The sequence below is a fragment of the Kryptolebias marmoratus genome, linkage group LG7 (genome assembly GCF_001649575.2).
Source record: "Kryptolebias marmoratus isolate JLee-2015 linkage group LG7, ASM164957v2, whole genome shotgun sequence".
NCBI lineage: Eukaryota > Metazoa > Chordata > Actinopteri > Cyprinodontiformes > Rivulidae > Kryptolebias > Kryptolebias marmoratus.
Genome location: NC_051436.1, coordinates 1,374,164 through 1,396,528, shown reverse-complemented (window position 1 = coordinate 1,396,528; position 22,365 = coordinate 1,374,164). Strand labels below are relative to the sequence as shown.

General features: G+C 37.3%; 3 protein-coding genes across 3 annotated transcripts in view; all 3 read right to left on the bottom strand.

Moving 5' to 3' along the window:
- Positions 1–2,276: 2,276 nt before the first annotated feature.
- LOC108246203 (low affinity immunoglobulin gamma Fc region receptor II-a) lies at positions 2,277–7,973 on the bottom strand. The gene is made up of 6 exons (XM_025009959.2): positions 7,943–7,973; positions 6,786–7,055; positions 5,735–5,983; positions 5,123–5,236; positions 4,369–4,434; positions 2,277–3,683 (listed from the first exon to the last, which is right to left on the bottom strand). The coding sequence occupies exons 1-6, from the start codon at positions 7,971–7,973 to the stop codon at positions 3,565–3,567; spliced, it is 849 nt and encodes a 282-aa protein (XP_024865727.1). The 3' UTR covers positions 2,277–3,564.
- Positions 7,974–9,530: 1,557 nt separating this feature from the next.
- Positions 9,531–13,963, bottom strand: LOC112451253 (Fc receptor-like protein 3). The gene is made up of 5 exons (XM_037976510.1): positions 12,762–13,963; positions 12,395–12,652; positions 11,593–11,709; positions 10,756–10,812; positions 9,531–10,054 (listed from the first exon to the last, which is right to left on the bottom strand). The coding sequence occupies exons 1-4, from the start codon at positions 12,940–12,942 to the stop codon at positions 10,808–10,810; spliced, it is 561 nt and encodes a 186-aa protein (XP_037832438.1). The 5' UTR covers positions 12,943–13,963; the 3' UTR covers positions 9,531–10,054; positions 10,756–10,807.
- Positions 13,964–16,430: 2,467 nt separating this feature from the next.
- LOC108246189 (myelin-oligodendrocyte glycoprotein) overlaps positions 16,431–22,365 on the bottom strand; it is a 19,274-nt gene continuing 13,339 nt past the window's right edge. The window contains exons 2-7 of the mRNA XM_037976506.1: positions 19,745–19,848; positions 19,026–19,364; positions 17,123–17,191; positions 16,904–17,001; positions 16,703–16,822; positions 16,431–16,572 (exon numbers count right to left, since the gene is read on the bottom strand). Of these exons, the coding sequence (XP_037832434.1) occupies positions 16,775–16,822; positions 16,904–17,001; positions 17,123–17,191; positions 19,026–19,364; positions 19,745–19,793 (603 nt within the window). The 5' untranslated portion in view covers positions 19,794–19,848 and the 3' untranslated portion in view covers positions 16,431–16,572; positions 16,703–16,774. The remainder of the gene's footprint in view (positions 16,573–16,702; positions 16,823–16,903; positions 17,002–17,122; positions 17,192–19,025; positions 19,365–19,744; positions 19,849–22,365) is intronic.

The following is a 22,365-nucleotide window of genomic DNA, read 5'->3' as shown; positions in this document are numbered from 1 at the left end:
TCGTTTTGGCTCAATGTCTTTTGTATAAACTGACTCAAATGATTAGATGGTACTTTTACAGTTTCAAAAACAAAATCAATATTTTTTATAATATAATAAGATTTAATGAACTTAGTCGAAAGGAAAACTAATAGCAGAATACTGTTTGTTGTGTGAGTCAATATTCAGATTGTTGTACTTTGGGTTTTTAGCTATTTGCATTTATTTTAGCTTTTAGCTAGTGTTCTGCTTCTTTTAGCAGTTTCAGCCTCCTCAGCATGTTTCAGCAGTCGTTCAAGTCTGCATATTTTTGCAGAAAATCCAGTTTTTCTGGTTCTGGTTTGTTTTCTTATCTTGGAGAAACAATCCATCCTCAGGAGGCCTATCCTTGTCTTTAATATGACTAAATGAAATGTGATGCTCAGGTCTGATTTCCTTAAACGTAAAAACTTTCTGATCTGTTGTCCACATGCACATGGATGAATCTTTCTCCTCTGTTAACAGTTTGAAGCCAAAATAGCTGAAATCCAGCAGCAGCTAAAGGTTGAGCAGCAGAAGAGAGAGGAAGCTGAGAAAAACCCGCAGAAGCTGAAGGAAGACTCGGTAACCTACAAGTATTTGTAGTTTAATATGTAGAGTACTTATATGGTAACACACATGGTACTTACAGGGTAACATTATAAATGTGTGCTGAATCAGCATTTACACAGATATGAGCTTCAGCTCAAAATAAATCAACTTGTCAAAATTTAGAAAAAAAAAAATAAATAAAAATGACTTCCTAACTTAATGATCATCAGAGGTTTAATAAGCTTGGACGTTTTCAAAGAGCAATTGTGGGAAATTGTTCAAACACGACCAGCTATGTTCAGGCTGAAAAAAGCAACGCCATCATGTGTCTGTTTGCTGCAGAAGAACCAGCAGGCTGGAAACTATCTGGCTTTAGAGGAGCTGAAGGCAACTCAGCAGAAACTGGAGTCTAGTCTGAAGGAGAACAGGAAGCTACAGAAAGAGGTAACTCTACATCTTTATGCTTTTACTTCTGAAGCTTTCATTTATAGACTGACATATAGAGTATTTACTGAGTCACATACAAGGTACTTATAGGGTAACATTGGGGACTTCCTGATTGCAGAACCCTTGTTACTATTCAACCATTATTCTTCCCTTTCTGTCATAATATTTGTAAAACGTTTCTCTATTTGTTAGCTTCAGGAGAGCAGGATTCTCTCTGAGCATCTGACAGAGAAAAACCAGCAGCTGCAGACACAGCTGGCTCAACTGAAAGACAGATACAAGCAGGAGGTAAAAACCTAAACAATAAACAAATCGGTTTTATTCCATTTTTGTTTTAAATTATCTTTTTGGTTTTATATTTCAGTTTAAACTAAAGATCCAGGATGAGCAGCAACTGCAGGCGGAGGTTGAGGAAGAGGTGGAAATCCTGAAGAAGAAGCTGGAGAGCAAACAGAACCAGGTTTAAATTTTTACTTTTAGTATTTCTCACCAAGTCCTGGTATCAGACACCAAATGAATGCTTTAAATCATTCTTCCTGTCTTTATTTGAATAAGATCCAAGCAGAAGCAGATGTTCTACAAGACTTAAAGACATCTGGAATCGAACTTCTGGTTCCAACAAAACGAGAAGAAACACAGGAGGCATCTGAAGAGGAAACAACCTAAAACTGAGGCAGAAATTTAACCTGAATTTTCATTTTAACAAGTTACTTTTCCCTTAAAAACCAAACATTATAAATCAATAAGTTTTACTAGTTTATTTGAATAAATATTTGTGTGATTTAGACCACTGTTAATGTTTGCATTTTTGTTCTTCTTTGTGTTTGAAATCTGTGGTAAGAAAATATAAGAAACCACTTTTGATCTGTTAATACTTTGACACCATTTTGAAGACTTTTTGATTTTTTCAATTTTGTTTTTGTACTTTCAGTCTTCATTTTTAAATGTTTTATGTTTATGTATATTTAAAGCTACTACTGAAGTAAACTCTTTAAACTGCACCATTTGATGAAGGTCAGGATAACCTTGTATGTTGGATTTCATGGTTTGAAATGAGTGCCTTTAAGATTTAATTACCTCTTTTCTTTCATGTAAAAGGCTGCATTTTATGTCATTTATGACAAACTTCAAGACTCCAGATGTGAACATTTTATTCTTTTTAACCCATTGTAATTATTTAAATTGCAAGATTGAAATAAAAGTAATTTATCTAAAAAAGGAACAAGCATTTGCAGTGTAGGTTGATTTTTTTTTATGTATTATAAGCACAACACTGAAAACAAGAGAATACAAAATGTTTATTGAGGTTGCCCCCTGCTGGAGGTTTGTAGTCATGCCTGGGTTTCTTCAAAAACTTTTTATCGAAACCAAATTAAAGTTTTATTATAATCTCAGAAATATATATTTCAACATGTTTATATTTTGTTTCTGTCTAAATTCATCAGCATTATTCTTCTTGTTTGGTTTAGTTGGTTTATGTTGAGCAGTATCTAGTTGTAAAATCTTTAGTTGTGTGAAAAATAACTGTTACTAGTTCTTTTTCTTTGTTCATCTTTATGCACAACCATGTTTATATTTTAAGGCATGAAAACAGTTATTAAATATTTTATGTAATATAATGTAGTTTCAAAAATTACTACACCAAGAAGAATAATGTTGCATAGTTTCACAAACAAACAAAAAATAAGGAGGGTTTGTCAAGTAGACAGGGGTTCAACTCTTTCATCATCCTTTGTTAACTAACTGGGTGATATATGCAGCAGATTCATCATCAGTAGCACCAGTAGGTTGAAAACCTTGCAAACAAAGTAAAAAAAAAAAAAAGAATTGTGTTAATTCAATCTTAATGAAGAAATTAATTCACAAGATGTCCTACCCTTCTGTTTACCAACTGGTAAATAGATCAGTTTAAACATTTACCAAACTATTAAAATATTTTAAAATCAAACAGGTGATTCACCACAGGAAAAAAAACAGCATTTCAATGCATGAAACTAAAACCTGAACTATCTGATGGTCAAATCTCCATTAACATTTTATTTTAAATAAACTCCTATTTTACTTTCCAAACTGATACAAACCTAATCCCTTTAAGATCTCAGCTCTAGAATTATTTCAAGCAGATTAATAAATTTATTTCCTTAGAACTGAGGTTCTTACTCACCGATGCATGTCTGCTCTTCTCTTCAAGCACTAGTGATGTGCTGCTCGACACCTCCTGCTAATAAAAACCAATCAGTACTGCTAAGACTCATGTACGCCCCCTGCTGTCTGAACCAGGTAAATTAAATGGATCTAATACTAATACCAGTTTATTTTTGTGTTAAAACAATAAAAAGTTTAATTTAGTCAAAAAGATTTTTACCCCCAGCAGGGGGTGACTTCAAAATTCAGATTGTCTCTGTACATACACTAAAAAGGACGTTTACAACATTAAAGTTTACATTCATGAGACAGTGTTAATTCTCTTATAACAATCTTTAACCTGTAATCCAAAGCAGTCTTTGGTTTGTTTTTTTCGACAGGTGAGGCACAAGTTGTTTAGTTAAGAAGAAACTGTTAATTTCATCAAGTCTTTCCTTTGTGTCTTCTGTCGGCTTTATAAACCCAAACCTGTGCAGATGTGAAGACAGGTCTGTATGAAACCACAGAGGAAAATGAAGATGAACGCCTTGTATCAAGTTGACCTGACAAACAGAAACAGAACATCTGTAGGTTTAACAGACATTAGATTTTATTTTTAATTTGCTGTAATTCTACCTTAGATTTAATTTTTTGTTGTGTAGATTGTGTCATATCATTTTGTTTTTTATTCAACCCAGATGGAGACATTGTTAGAGGTGTATATTTAGAAAATTTACTATAGTCCAGTTTTAAATATGCAGTATTGCATTTTTCATTTTGAACATTTAATTTTAAGAACATTGCAAACAAACTGCTTATTTTCCAATAGTAATCTGATCTTTGATAAAAAATGTTTCCAGTGACTCAAGATGTTGGTTTGAGCAACCTCAGCGTTTCTGTGTGTGTGCGTGTGTGTGTGTGTGTGTGTGTGTGTGTGTGTTCTGGTTTATGGTACCTTTTTAGGACTATTTCTGGTGTACACACCTACCTTATCAGGACCTCTAGTCCTTTTGGGGACCAAAGCGCTGGCTGCCGCCATTTTTGGGTTAGGTTTAGGGCTAAGGTGTGAATTGAGTTTAGGTTAGGGTTAGGGATAGACTAGTGCTGGTAATGGTTAGGTTTAGGTTAAGGGTCAGGGTTAGGCTACAGAAATGAATGAAAATGAATGCAGGTCAATACACAGTCCTAATAATGGTACAAATACAAACTTGTGTGTGTGTGTGTGTGTGTGCAAGCAAGAAAGTATACCTTTTGTTTTACACTTCTGTTTGCAGGTGATTTCAGTGTACAGCACAACTGTAGAGTTAAAATTATCTGCAGAACAAAACAAGATAACTTTGAGTAACATTTGGAAAGCAGGAACAGTTTTGGATCCATAAAATGATTTGTGTATCACTCATACATGTAAGTCATTTTAATGGAGCTAACACAAAAGCAAATCTTCATAGGAAGTCCTTTTGATTTATGCAAATATATATTTCAGTTGTAAAATATAACATAAACATCAATAACAGCAAATAATGAAGAACCTAGCATTCCTTGAAAAAATGCATATCACCCCCTGCCTTTTATGCCAGTGGTTTATCTAAAATCAGCTTATTTTGAGAAATGACTGTTTTGGTCAAAACCTAAAAATGATATTATGCACAATCTGAGGCAACAGAAGAATAAAACCATTAAATGTGCATTACTGAACATCAGATCTCTCTCTTCTAAGTCTGTTAGTTATTGATCTGAAAACTGATCATCATATTGATTTATTTTGTCTTATAGAAACAGTTGTAGGAGTTTTTCCTTTCCACTGTTGCCAATGTGCTGCTCAGGATGAGAAACTGCAACAAAGTGAAAATACAACACAATCTGCTAGCTTCTTTTGATAGATAACTTTTACTAATTGGCTCTTTATAATGTATGGGACTGTTTTTGAGCAGAGACCTGAGACGACTTTTGTTGTGACTTGGCACTAAATAAATAAACTGAGTTGAACAAAAAACCAGCTGACCTTTGTAGTTTCTCCACAAACAGAGCAGCATCAGTAAGATGAGTAAGACGATGGTGGACATCACAGGAAGTATGATGTGTGCAGGGGCAGAGTGCAGTAACTCAGGAAGTCCTGCTTCAAAGCAGAAAAACCACAACTCAGAAACAGCTCAGCTTGTGCATAAACAATGCTTCCATTACTGCTCAAACTGGTGACAACTTTAATTTAAACACACAAGGAGCAATTTGTAAAGAATACAAAGCCTAACCCTTTTTTTTTTATATGGGAGGCTTTTTTCTGCTATAGTCGTATGTTTTTAGCTCAGCTCAGTGCAAGATTGAATGACCCATCTTAATGACTAAATTTATTACAAAGCAATGTCAAGCAGAACATGCCAGGAATAAAAAAAGATCCAAGCAGCAGATCTGTCTAACTTAAGATTGAAAGACAATATATTTTAACAACAATATGACCCTTGTCAAACTGTCAACATATATGCATTACACCTAGTGAGGATATTTCATCAATGAATCTTATGAGTGAATCTTAATTTTCCACATGACACATTCTCAAACTGAAATAAAATAAAATAAAATAAAATAAAAGTTTGGATAAAGATAACAGTCCACTTACCTCTCACAGACAGCCAGCTCTTTGGTGATTCTCCAATTCCAGGTATGTTACACTTGTAGAGGCCTTCATCAAGTTTTGTAACACTATGAAGAGTTATGTTTCCTGTTGAGCTGCTTCCGATGAGGACCTCATCCTTATAAAACTCAGTGATGAGAGTTTCTGCCAGTGCCATCATGGTTCTACATTGCAGAGTCACAGCTTCTCCCTCCATCACAGGAAGAGCAGGAATCTCAAGGATTAATGCGCCAGCTGAATAAAGAAGACATCCCTTATATAATAAATATTATAAATACCATTTTAAACTAAGGTGATAGCGCCTTTGTGGTGGCTTATCCCACTCTGTGGAACAATTAACTGAATCAAGTAAGATCTGCACAGACCTTGAACGAGTTTAAAAGTCAAAATGTGGCCTTGTGATTGGAATGACTGAGTCAAACAGTGAGTGAAGGTCAGCAAACACAGAGGATGCCTCGTAGATGTATTAAACATCATTACCAGAACTTGATGGAGTTTGACCCACATTGTAGATTTGCAGGTGGTTGTTTTGTGCAACTTCCCAGCATGTGGGGCATACAGATGTTTCAGTGGTCTGATGGTAAAACCAATGGGTACATGAGGCCATTCATAGACATAGTCAAGGTTCCTGTTGACTAAGACAGACCACACCAAGTATAAATAATCATGTGTGTTATAGAATCACATGACACCTATGCCGGCCATCCAGACACAGGTATTGGACTCTTTCTTTACAACATCCTGCATGGTGCTTCACTATCTCAGTGACTGCCTTCAGCCAAACTACAGGTTTTTTGTTCCATGCGTTATCTGCCATTAACACTTGATCAGGCTGTGTTTGAAGTGGTGCTGTAACTAGGAGGCATGTACTGATGAGTGGTGCTTTGTTATGTTCTGCAATAAATCTTCACATTACCACAGATGACCATTGTGTGTGTGTTAGGCAGCGCTGAAAGGAGAGGACCAATCCTAAAAACCATTTTGTACCATATGTTCACCATTAACAGGAGAACAAACTGTGTTTTTCACAACTAACCTGTCACAGTGATGTTGATGGCATTGATGCACTTTTCTGCCTCAGATTCACACCAATAAACTCCAGAGTCTGCTTCATAAAGACAGTCAAAGTAGCAATAAAATTTAGATTTTCTGTCCCAGGATGAAGGACAATCTTGATTTGTTCGTCTGGATGTGTTCCTTTTGACTCTCCACCCAGAAGTGTCTCCCTGCTGTCCACAGTTCATACTGAAAGAGACGGATTCATACTGGAAGAACTGGGATCTGTTGGGAAATAATCCAAGTGAAGCTGTAAGAAAAGAAACATTTGTGTAAGTAAAGAAGAAGTATCGGCTCCAGTTTTGTTTTCTTATTTAACTTTTAGTTTTTAGTTACTATTCTGCTAGTTTTTAATATTGTTTTGCTACTTTTAGCAACTTTTTTACTACTTGTAGCTACATTCTTCTCCTTTTAGCTTCAGTTTTTTTTTACCTATTGTTATGCTAGTTTTAGCAATAGTATATCTTTTGGTACTTTTAGCAACAATTTTGCAAATTTTAGCTAGTGTTTAGATTATTTTAGCTTACTTTTCTATGCTCTTCCAATTTGAACATGCTTTTTGCTTTAAACTTTCAATTCTTTCGTAATTTTAGCATTTATTTTGCTAATCTTAGCTTTTACCTACTGTCATGTTAACGCTAGTTTTTAACCACAGTTCTGCTGCTTTTAGCTTGTGTTCTGCAGATGTTAGCCCCTGCTATGGTAATTTTAGCTTTTAAGATTTTGTTTTTCAGGTTTTGTCTACAGTAGGGGCATTTTAGCTTTTAGCTACAGTTTTGCAAATCTTAGCTTTTGACTACTCTTTTGCTGGCTTTAGCTTTTAGGTACAATTTTGCTTATTTTTGGAATCAGGTACAGTTTTGTTTATTTTAGCGTTTGTTTATGGTGTGGCTAATATTAGGATTCAGTTAAAGTTGAATACTTTTAGCCTGTGGCTGCTGTTTTGCTTGTTTAAATTTAACAACTTAGTTCCTCAACACATTTCAGGAGCCTTTCAGCTCTCAGCATTCATGCTGCAGTGTTGCAGAAAAATGCAGTTTTTCTGGTTACAGTCTGTGCTAAATGTAAAACTTATCCAATTTTATTACTTTTTGAAACCCAGATTAAACACTTTTTGAGAAAAAATTCAGTACTCACCAACAACAGCGCACAGAGTTGTGATCTCCATTTTGCCCGAAGGCTAAATGTTGACCTGAAAAGTGGTTACATCACAACTCTGTCACAGCAGCCACAATTTCCTGCTTCTGTGACAAAGATTCCATTACAAATACAGCATCATGAGTCACGCCTCACTTTGAAATTTTAGGTTTGTTGTTTCCTTTTAAAGAACAACCCAAATTATAAAACTAAGAAACACCAAATACAATTTGAAAGTGTTAGTGTATATTTACATGACGTGTGATGCAGAAAAAAAGGTTAGTGGCATTTTTTAAGCTCCCTAAAATAAAAGAAGACATTTTAGTTTATTTTTATTACATAAAACTAATTTGGGAATAAAAACATTTATCTCAACATGCTATAATATTTGCAAAATGTTTCACAAACTAACTCAGAGAAGTAGAGATAGATTTAAGCAGAACGTAAGAGAAATTTAAACAAAAACATGTCCATTTGATCTATTTTACCTTCATTTGTAGAAAATGTGGTTGCCATGGAGATGTCAGATCACCATGGATCATCATATCAGAAAACGGAGAATGGTAATCCTGCTGCTGAATTTCATTCCTAAACTGAATACTAACAGGAAACGTTGTGAAAAGTTTACCTTTTTTTTTTTTGTTCATTTTTAAGGACCATTTCTTTGATACACACCAACTTATCAGGACCCACTGCTACATTTAGGCCCCTCATATGTTTAAATGTCACTTTTTTAAATAGGGGTTAGGTTTAGGCTATGGTGTGAATTAAGTGTAGGTTAGGGTTAAGGTTAGGCAAGTACTAGTAATGGTTAGGTTTAACCAAAGGGTCAAGGTAAGGCTACAAAAATGAATGGATGGATGGAAGTCAATGCATGGTCCTCATAAGCATAGAAAAACAAACATACTTGTCTCTGTGTGTGTACATCTCAGAAGTAAAAAGAGGTCAAGGAAGCTCAATTTAACATATCAATTCTTGTAAACTGAGAGAACCTGTCCTGTCAGCTGCCTGTCCGCTCGTGGTCAAAGTCCAAAGATAAACTGAGTTTCAGTTAAAGGTGTGGCTCTTTTTCCTGTACTCTACTTTCAAAAGATGTTTCTTCTTATTGAATATTGGTAATAAAAACTCAATAAACCTGTAGCATAGATGCTGTCAGTAAATCCTACAGTGAAATAAATAAAAATCACACTGTTCCATATCAGGATTCAGACTTCTTTTTGTTTTATTGCTTATTGTTAATAATTACCCTTAACTCAGCGTAAGTCAGTAAAAGAAACAGACTCTGGCTTGAATATATCAGGTGTTTAAAAAGCTTTAAAAAGCTTTCATGTCAGTGTTCAGGAAGGATGAGTAAACTGAGAGAAGCTGCTTTAGTTCAGACGTCAGCATCATGTTGATGCTTCACCACAACCAGTGTGTTTAAAAAGCAGCAGCAGGTTTGTTCTTAGAATAAATACACAAACGTGTGACGAGACATGAAGGCAGAGCATCTTCAGAAATAGGCTGGTGTGAATCAGAGGTAGAGTTTGTGTTTGTGGTTGTGTTTCAGCAGAAGAAGTTGTCCGAACTACAAGCAGACCCTGTTGAAGACCAACAATCATCCAGAAAATAAAAACAGATACAGAGCTCATAAATTACTTTAGATCTGGGTTTATTCTTACATTTATTATGCATATGGAGCAAAAAAGTTAAAAGAAAATGACAATAAATGGAAACTGATTAGTCCAAGTACAACGTTAATAATAATGACATTATAAAGTACTTTTCAAGAAACCTGAGGACGTGTTACAACAAAAGAATCTTTAAAACAAAGTGGAGAGTTGAACGCCTTATTGAAGAGATGAGTTTAGAGGAGGGTCTAGAAAGAGTCCAGTTCTGTCTCGTTGGGAGATGGGAGAGAGGTCCAGAGGGCGGAGCTGCCACACTGGAGGCTCCGCCCCCAAAGCTACGAGGTTGGTGGGACAGGAAGTAGACACAAGGCTGAGGATCAGAGTCTTCCAGGACAGAAAATATTCTTCTTTTCTTCTCATTTATCCTTTTCTGTCTTGTTTTAGTTGATTAGAGAATAGACACAATCCTCCTCTGTGGCTCCGGCTGAGGAAACTTGTGGCTCTGAGGGAAAAAAAAATATTCATCAGTTACATTCATGTTGAATTTGGATTATTGTTCCACAACTTTACATTTAATAACCAGCAGCTCTTCATTTATTGGACTGGATGCAGTTTTTGTTGTGATCTTCTGGATGTTTTATCAGTAAAAAATCAAGTTTTGAGGGAAAATGGTTCAGAAGTTACATGTCAAACAGCAGCAGCTTTATTTTTATACCTAACTTTATTGTGACTTGTGCCGTTGTCTAAATAAACCCACTGAAAGGACTTTTGTTGCAGCTCGTGGTTTTACTGTGTGGTTTTTAACTGAGAAGATCAAATTTCCCCTCGAGGCGCCACAGATGTATCTCTGAAAATATTTCAGTGAGCTCATGTGTGAAAATAAACACAACGCTAAGCTAACGTCTCTGTGGTTACACTTTAAACTCATGCTGTTCAAAACGGTCAATTTATTTTTACTGTCGTCCACCATCTTGAAAGGCAGGACGTCTACAACTGATTAACTTTGAGACTGTTTCAAGATGGCTGCTACAGCAAGTCAACCTTAAAACAGAAATGGCTTCAACTCAGTTAATTTTACTGATACTGAGCTAAGATTTGGTGTGGTAGTAGCTGAGAGTCATCCCAAACACATCCTCTGAGAACCAACAGATCAGATAAGATCTGAGTTTAAAACTTTAGTGAGCAAAGCAGCGGGCGACATACCTTTCTTCTTGTTTTTAACCACAGTGTAAATCACAGGAACATCTGCAGGAACTCAACCTGAGAATAAAAAAGGAAATAAAACAGTTTTGTTGAACTTTTTCAACATTCATAAGGAAAAGACTTCACAGTTCATCTTTCTTAGTATTTGGCCAACAGCTCAAGTTACATGGTTTGGATCAGTGACAAGGCTGCAGTAAAATAAAATAAGTAAAGAAAAAAACATTTTTTCCATCAAAACTTCCTTCTACACACAGCACTGTTAGCATGAAGTCCTGTGGGGCTTTGATCCACCTTCATTAGCCAAAACAAAACATCCCATAGTTATTATTGCTGGTTTCCTGAAGGAGAAAGGTGAGTGATAATGATTTTGTCTCCATCTGAGTGTCTCTGTGTTTGTTTGACTGTTAACAAAATATCTCATGACCCACTGGATGACTTTTATTTAAACTTTCAGAAAGTAACTATTGTAGATATATCTACAAATGATTGCTAACACAATTAAAGATGGCCGTCATAGCAAAGTGATGTTAAGAACTAAAAAATGGCTGTAACTAAGATGATCTGAGTCTAAAACTCAGTTTAGACATGTTTTAGACCTCCGTATGGATTAAAGCTGCATAAACCTGTATGATTTAATGGACTTGTTGGGTCATTTTTACAGTTACTGAATACAACTGTTTCTTAAAAAGTCAGTCTGTTTTGGTCTTAAAAACACAAATAGAAACAAGTTCTACACAAATGATCACTTTTTTTTTAATAAAATCACAATATTTCCCTGACTTCCTCTGCTCTGTAGAACTAATTACCTTCCATCCTGTAGGAGAAAGTTAACTGTACCTTTGTGTTTCCTGCAGACAATCAGTCCAATAATCACCAACAGCAGAACCAAAATGGAACGCAGGATGATGATTTTAGTGGAATGGCTGTGTAAATGTTGAGTTTCTTCATCAACTCCTGAAAAAAAGGATTTTAGATTTAATAAACCATGGTTTATCTGCTGATGTATCGGTCAGCAGATGGGAGTTAAAATGAGATGATCTTAGTTTAAAGCTGGTATAAAAGGCTGCTGAGTGAAAGGGAAGGTTTACAAGATGAGACCTGCTGTGATGTTTGCTTTGGTGACGATGGTTCTGACTGAAGATAGTAGGTGGGCTGGTGATGGAAGATGTAGATGTTCAGATTTTTACCAGGAGGAGCCAGAAACAACAGGATTAGACATGAGTCCTTAGAGGGACAGCTCAGTTTTGTAGACAAAGTTAAAATGGTGATTTGTTTTTAACGTGAAGAGGAAGGACAGTGGATATATTGGACAAAGAATGTTGAAGATACAGCTGCCAAGAAGGAGGAACAGAGGAAGACCACAGAGAAGGTTCATGGATGCAGTGAAGTAGGATCTGCAGACGGTTGATGTCCTCTGTGTCTTTTGAGAAGAGTTTGTAAAGGGAGAGACCTCTGGACTGAGTCCCCCCAGCTGTACTGGTCCATTTTGATCTGGTGAGTTATCTCAGCTAAGCTATCATCAACAAAACTTTCACCAAATTTAGCTCAAATTTATGAACCCACAGATGTCTTTTCAACATGAACTTAATCACTGGGAACAAGATTAAACATGCAAATACAAATCATAAAACTTTGTTACCTTCATCTGGTTTGAAAACAGCCAGACGGCTTTCTGGAGAATCTCCTTTTCCAGAGATGCTGCACTTGTAGCGTCCTTCATCAGACTTGGAGACATTTTGGATGGTAAAGTTACTTTTATAGCTGGTGCTGAGAAGGGCACCATCTTTGTAGAAATCACTGATGTGGTCCTGATCAGTTTTCTTGTTGAGACACCAAAGAGTCAGGTCAGATCCTTCCATCACTGGTCGGGCAGGAATATCCAGGATCACCAAACCAGCTGAGAAACATGAAGATGATAGTTTGATTGTTCTTTCAGGATGAAGGCTGCTACATGTAAGCTTTAAAGGTGCTCAAACTGAACACAACCCAGTATATGGTGTACATACCAGTAACAGAGATGTTGACAGCATTGGTCGCTTCTCCTTCATCGTTTTCACACCAGTATTCTCCACTGTGTCGTTCCAAGATGGGATCAACTGTGCAGGATGGTCCTGATGTGTTACATGTTTCAGAGGAAGTTTCTGGACTTACTTTATGGAGTTTCTTCTTCACTCTCCATGTATTCATCCCATCAACCACCTCACATCGTACAGAGACAGACTCATATTCAACAAACTGAAGTCTGTCTGGAACAATTTCAAGAAAAGCTGCTTCTGAACAGAAGGAATGGGAAACATGGATGTTATTCAAGTAAAAAAAGAAAGAAAAGCAAAACAACAAATAAGTACTTTACAATAATGTTCAGACAACAAACATTTTTTTCAGCAGTTAAAATAATCAATTTATGTTGAGTTAGCTCTAAACCTAATAAAAGAAAAAAAAAAGAATAGATAATAGGAGATTAATGTAATTTATATCAAAACAATGCAACAATTTAGCAACAAACATTTGTTCAGTAGTGATTAAATTGTCTTTAACATCCTTATAAAAGTTATACAATCAACACCATCAATGACTCAATGAAAAAGGACTTCAATTAACAGAATGAAAAAAAGTATAAGAAACTTTATACTTTATTAAAACTATCTAGAAGTAGGCAATAAAACTCTGAAAGAATAAAACTATAAACTTAATAAAATGACTTCAGATCTTTTTGACTGATTCCTTTCTAAACTAAATGTTGTTTGTTGCTGAGATAAAAAAATTGGAGTTCAAATAAAAACACCTTTCAGGAATATCATAAGTTTGAGTAAATTAACCAAGAAGCACTAGGAGAGCACAAACACCTGCCAAGGCTGTTGGGTCAATAAAAACTTTTAGGATAAAATCACGATCTACATCACCGCCAAAATTTATTCGCTTGTTTTCTGTAACAACCCAAACTTTTCCTGAAACTTTAATGAAAACCTATTTATTAGTTTTGAAGTAAACTTGGTAAAGAATGGACGGACGGAGAAACCAACACGACTGAAAACATGACCTCCTTGGTGAAGCTAACAAAGAAAACCTTTTTCCAACTCACCATTGCTGTGAGCAGTGTCGCTGTGTTCAGCTCGTGCAGCCAGCAGGACAAACAGATTCATCACTGAAAAACAGAGAAAAGACATCTGAAATCACAATATGCTGCAAAACAAACAAATAAACAACTACAAACTGAGTCTGTATTTACAGAGAGCTGTGACCTCCATGACTGATGCTCAGGACTGACTGTTCAGAGTTTCACACAGACATATGGGTCAAATGTAGTTCAGAACTTCCTCTTCCTGTTTGAATTAGTTTTGAGGTTAATGAAGCAGAAGGTAGAAACTGCAGTTCTAGAAATAACTGAGACACACGGTGGCTTCAGACAGAGTTTAGACCGCCTACACTTTTTAATTCTATCTATCTATCTATCTCATAGAAATTACCAGCAATGCCTCCCCATATCCTAACCCCGCCGCCATCATGGGACACTTGATTCACAACGCAGACATCAGCAAACTGCTTACCCACACAACGCCACACTCGCAGTCTGATGTCTGCCCTGTATAATATGAACTGGGATTCAAGTATAGGATCTATGTTTGTTTCCTGTTATGATTTAAAGTCAAATCTGTGTCTGACTTCCTGTCACAAAATGGATCTCGTCCCCAGGGGATCAGACTCCACCTGGTCTGTCCCTGGTCTCTGACCAGGTTTGTGGTCTTCATGGACAGGATCTCAAGGGGCTCAGGTTTGGGAACTCCAGGGTCTCATCTCTGCTTTTTGCAGATGATGAAGGTGTCTTCAAGCCATGACCTTCAGTGTGAACTGGGACGTCTCACAGCTGAGTGTGAAATCTGAGTCGGTGGTTCTGAACCAGAAAGACGCAAAACGTTCCTTCTGGGTTGGAGAGTTTCTGCCTCCAGCTCCATTAAAGTTGTCTTAATGTAACATAAGTATGACTGCATGGCTCTCTGGAAGTGGAACTTTGTTTTTCTAAATGAAACGTGTTGTCAGAACGATGTTGGACCTTTTCTCTGAACATGTTTCTCTTGTTGGAACTGAAGCTCAACATGAAACAAACCAACGGCCCAAAGCCTGAATTTATTTCATCACATTCAACTAAGATTAAAACCATCCAAATCAAACAGTCAACTAGAATTAAAGGAGCATCCTTGAAGGAATGCATATCGCCCACTGAATTAAAGGAGCATCCTTGAAGGAATGCATATCGCCCGCTGAATTAAAGGGACATCCTTGAAGGAATGCATATCGCCCGCTGAATTAAAGGAGCATCCTTGAAAGAATGCATATCGCCTGCGTCCTTGGAAGCCAAGTTTGAAACAAAGATAAACATGATCTGTTGGAGCTCAGAGTTGTGAATGACTCTCAGCTACTACCACTCCAGGTTTTAGCTCAATATCTGTAAATCTGACTGAGTTTCAGCCATCTTTGTTTTCTAATGCTGATTAGCTGTGGCAGCCATCTTGAATCAGGCTGTTCCAGTGATTACTTTCTGAGAGGTTCATTATTATCTGTTCAGTGGTTTGTGAAAAATTTTACAAAAAGACAAACAAACACAGACAATTACATGATCGCCCGCCTTCCATGGCAGCATTTAATAACAAATCACAGTAAAAAATAAAATTCACCATTAAATGAAACTGATTATAATTGAATCTTTCATTGATTTTTGTCTTTTGATTTCTAACAAGTTCTTCTCAGCTTGTTGCCTTTATCCAGTGTTTGTTTCAGGAACCATCTTTATTCTTCAAGAACCACATTTCAGATCATTTAGAGAAAAAACAGACAACAAACAGTTTGTACATGTTTAGACATTGAAGGTCCACTGATTTATACAAATACAAAAACATTTTTATAACAAAACATACAGATAAAGGCTCATTTTAGTATCACTGAGGAAAAACTACTAATAGTTCATCTTTTTAAGTAATTACTACAACTGTCATCAATTCCTTCATTTTCTAGTTGCAATAAAACAAATGTTGTCCCTGAAGTGTTTTAATCAGCAGATAAACTTGTTCATCTGTTGGACTGAAGTCACTAAAACTGTTTCATGGTGTCCTGTTGGAAATGTTGTTCATCAGAGAAAAACTGGGATTCTGTGGTGAAACTTTCATTTTCTCACAGAATAATGATGCAGAATTTACAGGACCTGTAAGATCTGAAAATGTCAAATATGTTTTTATGTCAAATGATAAAAGGCTTCAGAGCTGCCAGATAATCTTAAAGTGTAGATACAGTATTTTAGAGACTTCTTCAGTTAAATGTTTCCTTTAGTTTCTTTCTGCTGTAATTGTTGTTCTTCAGTTTCTTTATTTGACTCTCTTCTCTGTTTGCTTTCCTTCAGTCTGTTAACCTCTCCCAACGTCCTCTGAATTATTTTATCTGTGTTCAGTTCCAGCTTTTCATGTTTTTTATTTTTCTCGTCCAGTTTCCATTTTTGCTCCGTCATGATTTCCTTCAGTTTCTTGTATATTTCTGCTTCTTTCATTTTTTTAACTTCATGCTCCACTTCCTTAATCTTTTTCTCAGTCTCTGCAATAATGTTGTCTTCCTCCTGTTTGAGGACGGAGTGTTCCTTTTTTAGCTCCTCCAGTTCATCTTTTATCTTCATGAAAGCATCAGTGGTTTGATCCAAACTTTCCTCATACTTAGTGTTGATCTTCAGTAACTCCTCCTCACGTTTAAACCTTTTTTCAGTCAAACCATCTTTGATTTCTGCCATCAGCTGTCGTTGCTCTTCATTATCATTGTCTGGTTGTTTCTTTGTTGCTGTGGAAAGAGGAAGTTGACAAACTTTAAGGTTTTGCATTAGTGCAGTTATAATAAAACAAATAATTTATGACTCAACAATCATCTCAGAGGTTAAATATGAATCATGAAGGAAAAACATTTCACTCACAGACTTTTCTTTGTCTCCATTTCCAGACAAAAACAACGACAGCAACAATAAGGATGAAACACAAAACTACAGTTAAGCTGACAGGAACAGAGCAGTTAGACCGGACCACGAAGAAATCATCTGAAACCCAGTGAATAATAAAACTGTTAAACATCCCAATAAGTGACCAGTTTGAGATTTAAAGGCTGCCAGTTCTCCTACCTGGAACATGTACATGTGTCTCTCTGCTCTGGTTGATGTCCTTCTGTTGGACTCTGCAGGTAAAGTTGTTGTTGTGTCTTTTCTCCACAGTAACTCTGCTGCTGACAGAATACAGACCATCAGGACCTCTGCTTGTCTCTGGAGGTCCAGCAGGGAGGACGTTTCCCTCCCGGTCCAACCAGAGGAGCTGCGGTTCTGGAAACCAGCCTGTAGACTTACAGTCTAACACCACCCCACTGCTGCCTTCATCAAGTCCTGCTAAACTGATCCCAGCTGAGGAGGCCGAACCTGTTGAGGAGAGGAGGGATTTTAAATCATAAATCTGTCCTTTAAAACGTTCAGGATCCCTCCAGAGTCAAAAACACTGATCATCACTAAAGACAAAATGACAAAATGATCAACAAAGACTTATTGACTGCCAGAGGTATCCTATCACCGCCGTAAATCAGTTCTTTAGATAAAGCAGGAGTACAAATACATCAATAATTATGTTCTAATATGTGTGTGTGTGGTGGGGGGTGGGAGAAGTGAAGAAGAAAGCAGTGGTGATATATGTAGCAGTCCCAAACAAATGTATCATCAGGAAGAAGGAACACAAAAAGCTTCAGAATATCAAGGGCTGAAAGAGGAAATAAAGAAGTTGTGGAAAGTCAAGTGGTACCAGTGGTCATAGGAGCACTCGGTGCTGTGACCCCCAAACTAGAAGAGAAAAGTGGCTCCAACAGATCCCAGGAACAACCTCAGAGATCTCATTCAAGCAGAGTGTAGTCCTAGGAACAGCTAAAATACTGACCAGAACCCTCAAGCTCCCAGGCCTCTGGCGGAGGACCCAAGTATGAAGTGAAGTGCAACCACACATGTTTAAAAAATGTTTGTTTGTTTTGTTAGTTTTTGTTATCCATCTACTTCTTATCTGCTGCTGATTCCGGAGTCTGGTCACAGGGGCAGCAGTTTGAGCAGGGAGGCCCAGACATTTCTCTCCACAGTCTTCTCTTTAGGCTCTTCCAGGAGGATTCCAAGGCATAGCCAAACCACCTGGGGGACATAGTCTCTCCAGCATGTCCTGGGTCTTCCCAGGGGTCTCCTTCCTGTTGGACATGCCTGGAACACCTTCCTATGGAGGTGTTCAGGGGGTATCTTTACCAGTTGCACAAACCACCTCAACTGGTTCCTCTCAATGTGGAGGAGCAACAGCTCTACTCCAACTCCCTGCCAAATAACCAGACATCTCACCATGTCTCTAAGGGAGCCCAGCTACCCTGCAGAGATAACTCATTTCAACTGTCTGTATGTGCAATCTTGTCCAGCATGCCTGAATAGACCTACCATGGAGGTTGAGGAGTGTGATTCCCCTATGACTGGAACACATCTATCAGTCCGCCTTCTTAAAACGTTGAACCACCGCCCCAGTCTGCTAATCTAGCAGCACTGACCCTGATGTTCATGGGATGTTGCAAAGGTGTGTTAACCAAGACAGCCCACCAACATCCAAAGCCTTGAGGAAGTCAGGGCAGATTTCATCCACCCCAGAGGCCTGCTGCTGCAAAGCTTTTTAACTATCTCAATGACCTCAGCCCCGGTGTTGGGCAGACCCACTTCAGAGTCTCCAGACTCAGCTTTCCCCATGGAAGACATGTTGGTGGGATTGAAAATGTCTTTGAAGAATTCCTTCCATCATCCAATGACATCACTGACTGAGTTCAACAGCACCTCACCGCAGCTATTCAGTGTTCGTAAATCGTTGCTTGCCCCACCCCAGCTGCCTGATGGTTTGCCAGAATGTTCTCAGTGCCAATAAAGAGCCTCTACCCAAGGTCTCACTGAACTCCTCCCACACCCGAGCCTTTTCCTCAGCACTTCTTCTGCCAGCTGATCCACTTTCAGAAAGGACTGAAAGTGGACCGATCAAATTGACTCAATTTACGGGCTCTGACAGCCTCTGGTCATTAGTATTGTCCCCCTGACTCAAATATATCATGTTCCTTCAATTGAAATTTGAGATAAACCATTTCATTTTTTTTAGTTTAAATCAGATTCCAAAGCCTCCTGATCAAGCATCAGTCTGCAAACAGTTGGAGGGAAAATGTGTCTGCATGTTTTATAAGGTAGTTAATTTACTTACCAACCAGAAGCTCAACAAAATATTCTTTCTCTTTGGGGATGTAGCATCTATATCTTCCATTGTCAGAGTGTCTCACATCAGAGAGTCTCAGTGAGACGTCTCCGTCCTTCAGTTTGTCAGCTGACAGTGAAGTTCTTCCTCTGTAGGCCAGGTTCTGGTTGACCAGATGATCCTTCCCAACATACCGCACAAACACAAACCTGGGTTCCAGATCAGGTTTTCCCCAGTCCACTGTCATCTGAGTAGCATCTTTGGGAGGTTTCAGGTGGCACGGCAAAACAGTGTCATCACCAACCATTGCTCTAACGATCAGAGATGGAGCTATTTCCTGTGAGGAAGCTGGGAAAGAAAAGTCAGCTGTTTAATGTTCTGTGATGGATGATCTGCTTTGACCTCCTGGAGTTAAACAATGATATATTCTCCTGAGCAAAGCTCTTCTCTGGTTTCTCCTTTTAAACTGCTAGCTTGACTCATTAATGTGAAGTGTATTTTTTTAGATAATTTTCTGTTTACAGTATGTATTTTACTTATTTCTGTTTTGAGCTGCTGTCTGTCTTGGACAGAACTCCACTGGTTAGGTTAGAACATTTGAAAACATTTCACATTTGGAACTAATGTTAAGATTATAAAGATGTGGTCAATGACTGATTACTGCTTTTAGTCAGAGTCCTTCAACACATACCAGACTGATACATCTATGTTTGTGTTGTAGAAGTTACCTTTGCAGGAGAACATCAGAAGAAGGAAGCCAAGAACAAGGTCAGACATGGCAGCAGTGATGGGCAAAAGTTTTAAAGATGATCTTGTTGGCAGAGAAACAATCCTGGAGGGTTAAAGTTCAGAGAGAAGAGTATAAAGTATTAAAATGTGTAAAAAGAGTCATAAATGTCCCAACTAGATCGAAAACAACAACAACAACAAAACTGTTCAATGTTTCTGAAATAAGAAACATAAAAGACTACAACCTCAGTTTAGGAACAGTTGGGATGTTCAGTAAAATGTAAATAAAACCAGAATACAATGATTTGCAAATCTCATTAATCTATTTTTTATTCACAATTGAACATAGTAAACCTATCAAATGTTGAAGCTAAAAAATTGTACCATTTTCATGTAAGAAATTAGGTAATTGTGAATTTTGTGGCAGTAACACATCTCTTTAAAGTTTATCCATGGGCAACAAAAAGGTTGTAAAAGTAAGTTGAAAAAAAATAAACTAGTCACTAATTACGCTAATTGGCAACAGGTCATTAAGAGGACTGGAATGTTCCTCAAAGTTAAATTGGGACGTTTTTGAACATCCCATCATCTGCAGCATATAAAATCATCAACAGATCTGAAGAATCTGTAGAAACCTCTGAGGACAAAGTCAATATTGGATACTTGTGATCTTCTGGTTCTGTTCTGCTCAGGAACACTTCCACAGATCATCGTCTGTAAACACAGTTCACCGTGCCATCCACAAATGCTGCTTAAAGCTCTATCAGGCAAAGAAGAAGCCAGATGTGAACAGATGTGTCTCTTCTGGACCAAAGAGGAGAACTGTTCTGAGGTCAGATGGGTCCAAACCATCCAGCCTGCCTCTCTGATGGTATGGGGGTGCATTAGTGCCTCTTGCATGGGCAGCTTACACATCTGTAAAGGTTCAATCAATGCAGAAAAGTATCTTTCGGTTTTAGAACAACTCCTATCCAAGACTGTTGAACAGCTAAAATCCTCTACAGACAGAATGGGACAACATTCAGCAGCTGCTCTCCTCAGGTCCAGATGTTTACAGACTGATGGGAGAAGAAGAGGAGATGCTGCACAGAGGAAAACATCTGGAACAATAACAGCTGCCATCAAATTTAATTTAATTTTTTTCACCTAAAAATGTTAAAAAATTTTCAGATTCAACATTTGATATGTTTGCAAAATTCCACTGCAAATAAATCAAGGATTACTGAAATTAGCACATCATTGCATTCTATGTTTTATTTACATTTTACATAACAGCACATTTTTTTCTGAACTGGGTTGTCGAAACTAGATTGGATCACTGCGACATGAAACCATTGTTTTTCTTCAATTAGCTGTTTTTAATAATATATAAACAAAGTAAATATTTTATTGAAATATAATACAAACCTTTAATATTTGAGAAAAACACATTTTAGAACAAATAAATTATCGTATTTGCTCGTCGGTGTTGCCTGTCCTGTCAGCTGCCTGTCCACTCGTGGTCAAAGTCCAAAGATAAACTGAGTTTCAGTTAAAGGTGTGGCTCTTTTTCCTGTACTCTACTTTTAAAGATGTTTCTTCTTATTGAATATAAGTAAATAAAAATTCAATAAACCTGTAGCATAGATGCTGTCAGTTAATCCTACAGTGAAATGAAAAAAAATCAAAGTATTCCATATCAGGAATCAGGTTTCTTTGTTTTATTGCTTATTGTTAATAATTACCCTTAACTCAGTGTAAGTCTGTGAATGAAACCGACTAGCTTGAATATATCAAGTGACCCCCCCACCCCAACACCAGACATGCTCGGACTCTTAAAATAAATAGTAGACGTGTCCTAATTTACGGTATGCATTTATTTATTGACCACTTTTAAAATAAATGTAACCAAGCTATAAAATACTTTAGTTTTTAAGCTCTGAAGCTCAAACCTTAACAGCAGGTAAAGTTTCTGTGACAGAAACCTTTCTGTCTGCTCATATTTTATAGACGTGTTGCAAGAAAGAACCTCCTCAGTGGTTAATATTCATGTCAGAACTGTTGGAAATTTTCCTTTGTTCGTCACAACAGCTCCTTGTTGGGCTTTGCTTCACGAGAATCCTCCCAAACCACCTCACTGTTCAGATTTCTTCAAAGCTCCTCTTCGACTATCAGTACATCTCAGTGGTAAAATGAGGTAAAAGAAGCTTATTTTAGCATAAAAAACCACTTAACAAACCCAGTGCTGTTGCCTTCTTGTCCATGGCTCCCGTGAAAAAGAGACCTTGTAATCTCAACAGGACTCATCTGGTTAAATAAAAATTACAGAAATGTAAACTGAGAGAAGCTGCTTTAGTTCAGACGTCAGCATCATGTTGATGCTTCACCACAACCAGTGTGTTTAAAAAGCAGCAGCAGGTTTGTTCTTAGAATAAATACACAAACGTGTGACGAGACATGAAGGCAGAGCATCTTCAGAAATAGGCTGGTGTGAATCAGAGGTAGAGTTTGTGTTTGTGGTTGTGTTTCAGTAGAAGAAGTCGTCCGAACTACAAGCAGACCCTGTTGAAGACCAACAATCATCCAGAAAATAAAAACAGGTACAGAGCTCATAAATTACTTTAGATCTGGGTTTATTCTT

What these genes read in the sequence shown, in the direction of transcription:
- LOC108246203 (XM_025009959.2), bottom strand. Translation starts at nt 7,973, where the DNA reads ATGGAGATCACAACTCTGTGCGCTGTTGTTG. An exon ending in AACTCTGTGCGCTGTTGTTG is followed by an intron (nt 7,056 to 7,942) that starts GTGAGTACTGAA and finishes CTTTTCTTACAG; the next exon opens with CTTCACTTGGATTATTTCCC. An exon ending in CATCAACATCACTGTGACAG is followed by an intron (nt 5,984 to 6,785) that starts GTTAGTTGTGAA and finishes TTCTTTATTCAG; the next exon opens with CTGGCGCATTAATCCTTGAG.
- LOC112451253 (XM_037976510.1), bottom strand. Translation starts at nt 12,942, where the DNA reads ATGAATACATGGAGAGTGAAGAAGAAACTCCATAAAGTAAGTCCAGAA. An exon ending in TGTCAACATCTCTGTTACTG is followed by an intron (nt 12,653 to 12,761) that starts GTATGTACACCA and finishes CATGTTTCTCAG; the next exon opens with CTGGTTTGGTGATCCTGGAT. An exon ending in TGTTTTCAAACCAGATGAAG is followed by an intron (nt 11,710 to 12,394) that starts GTAACAAAGTTT and finishes CCTTTTTTTCAG; the next exon opens with GAGTTGATGAAGAAACTCAA.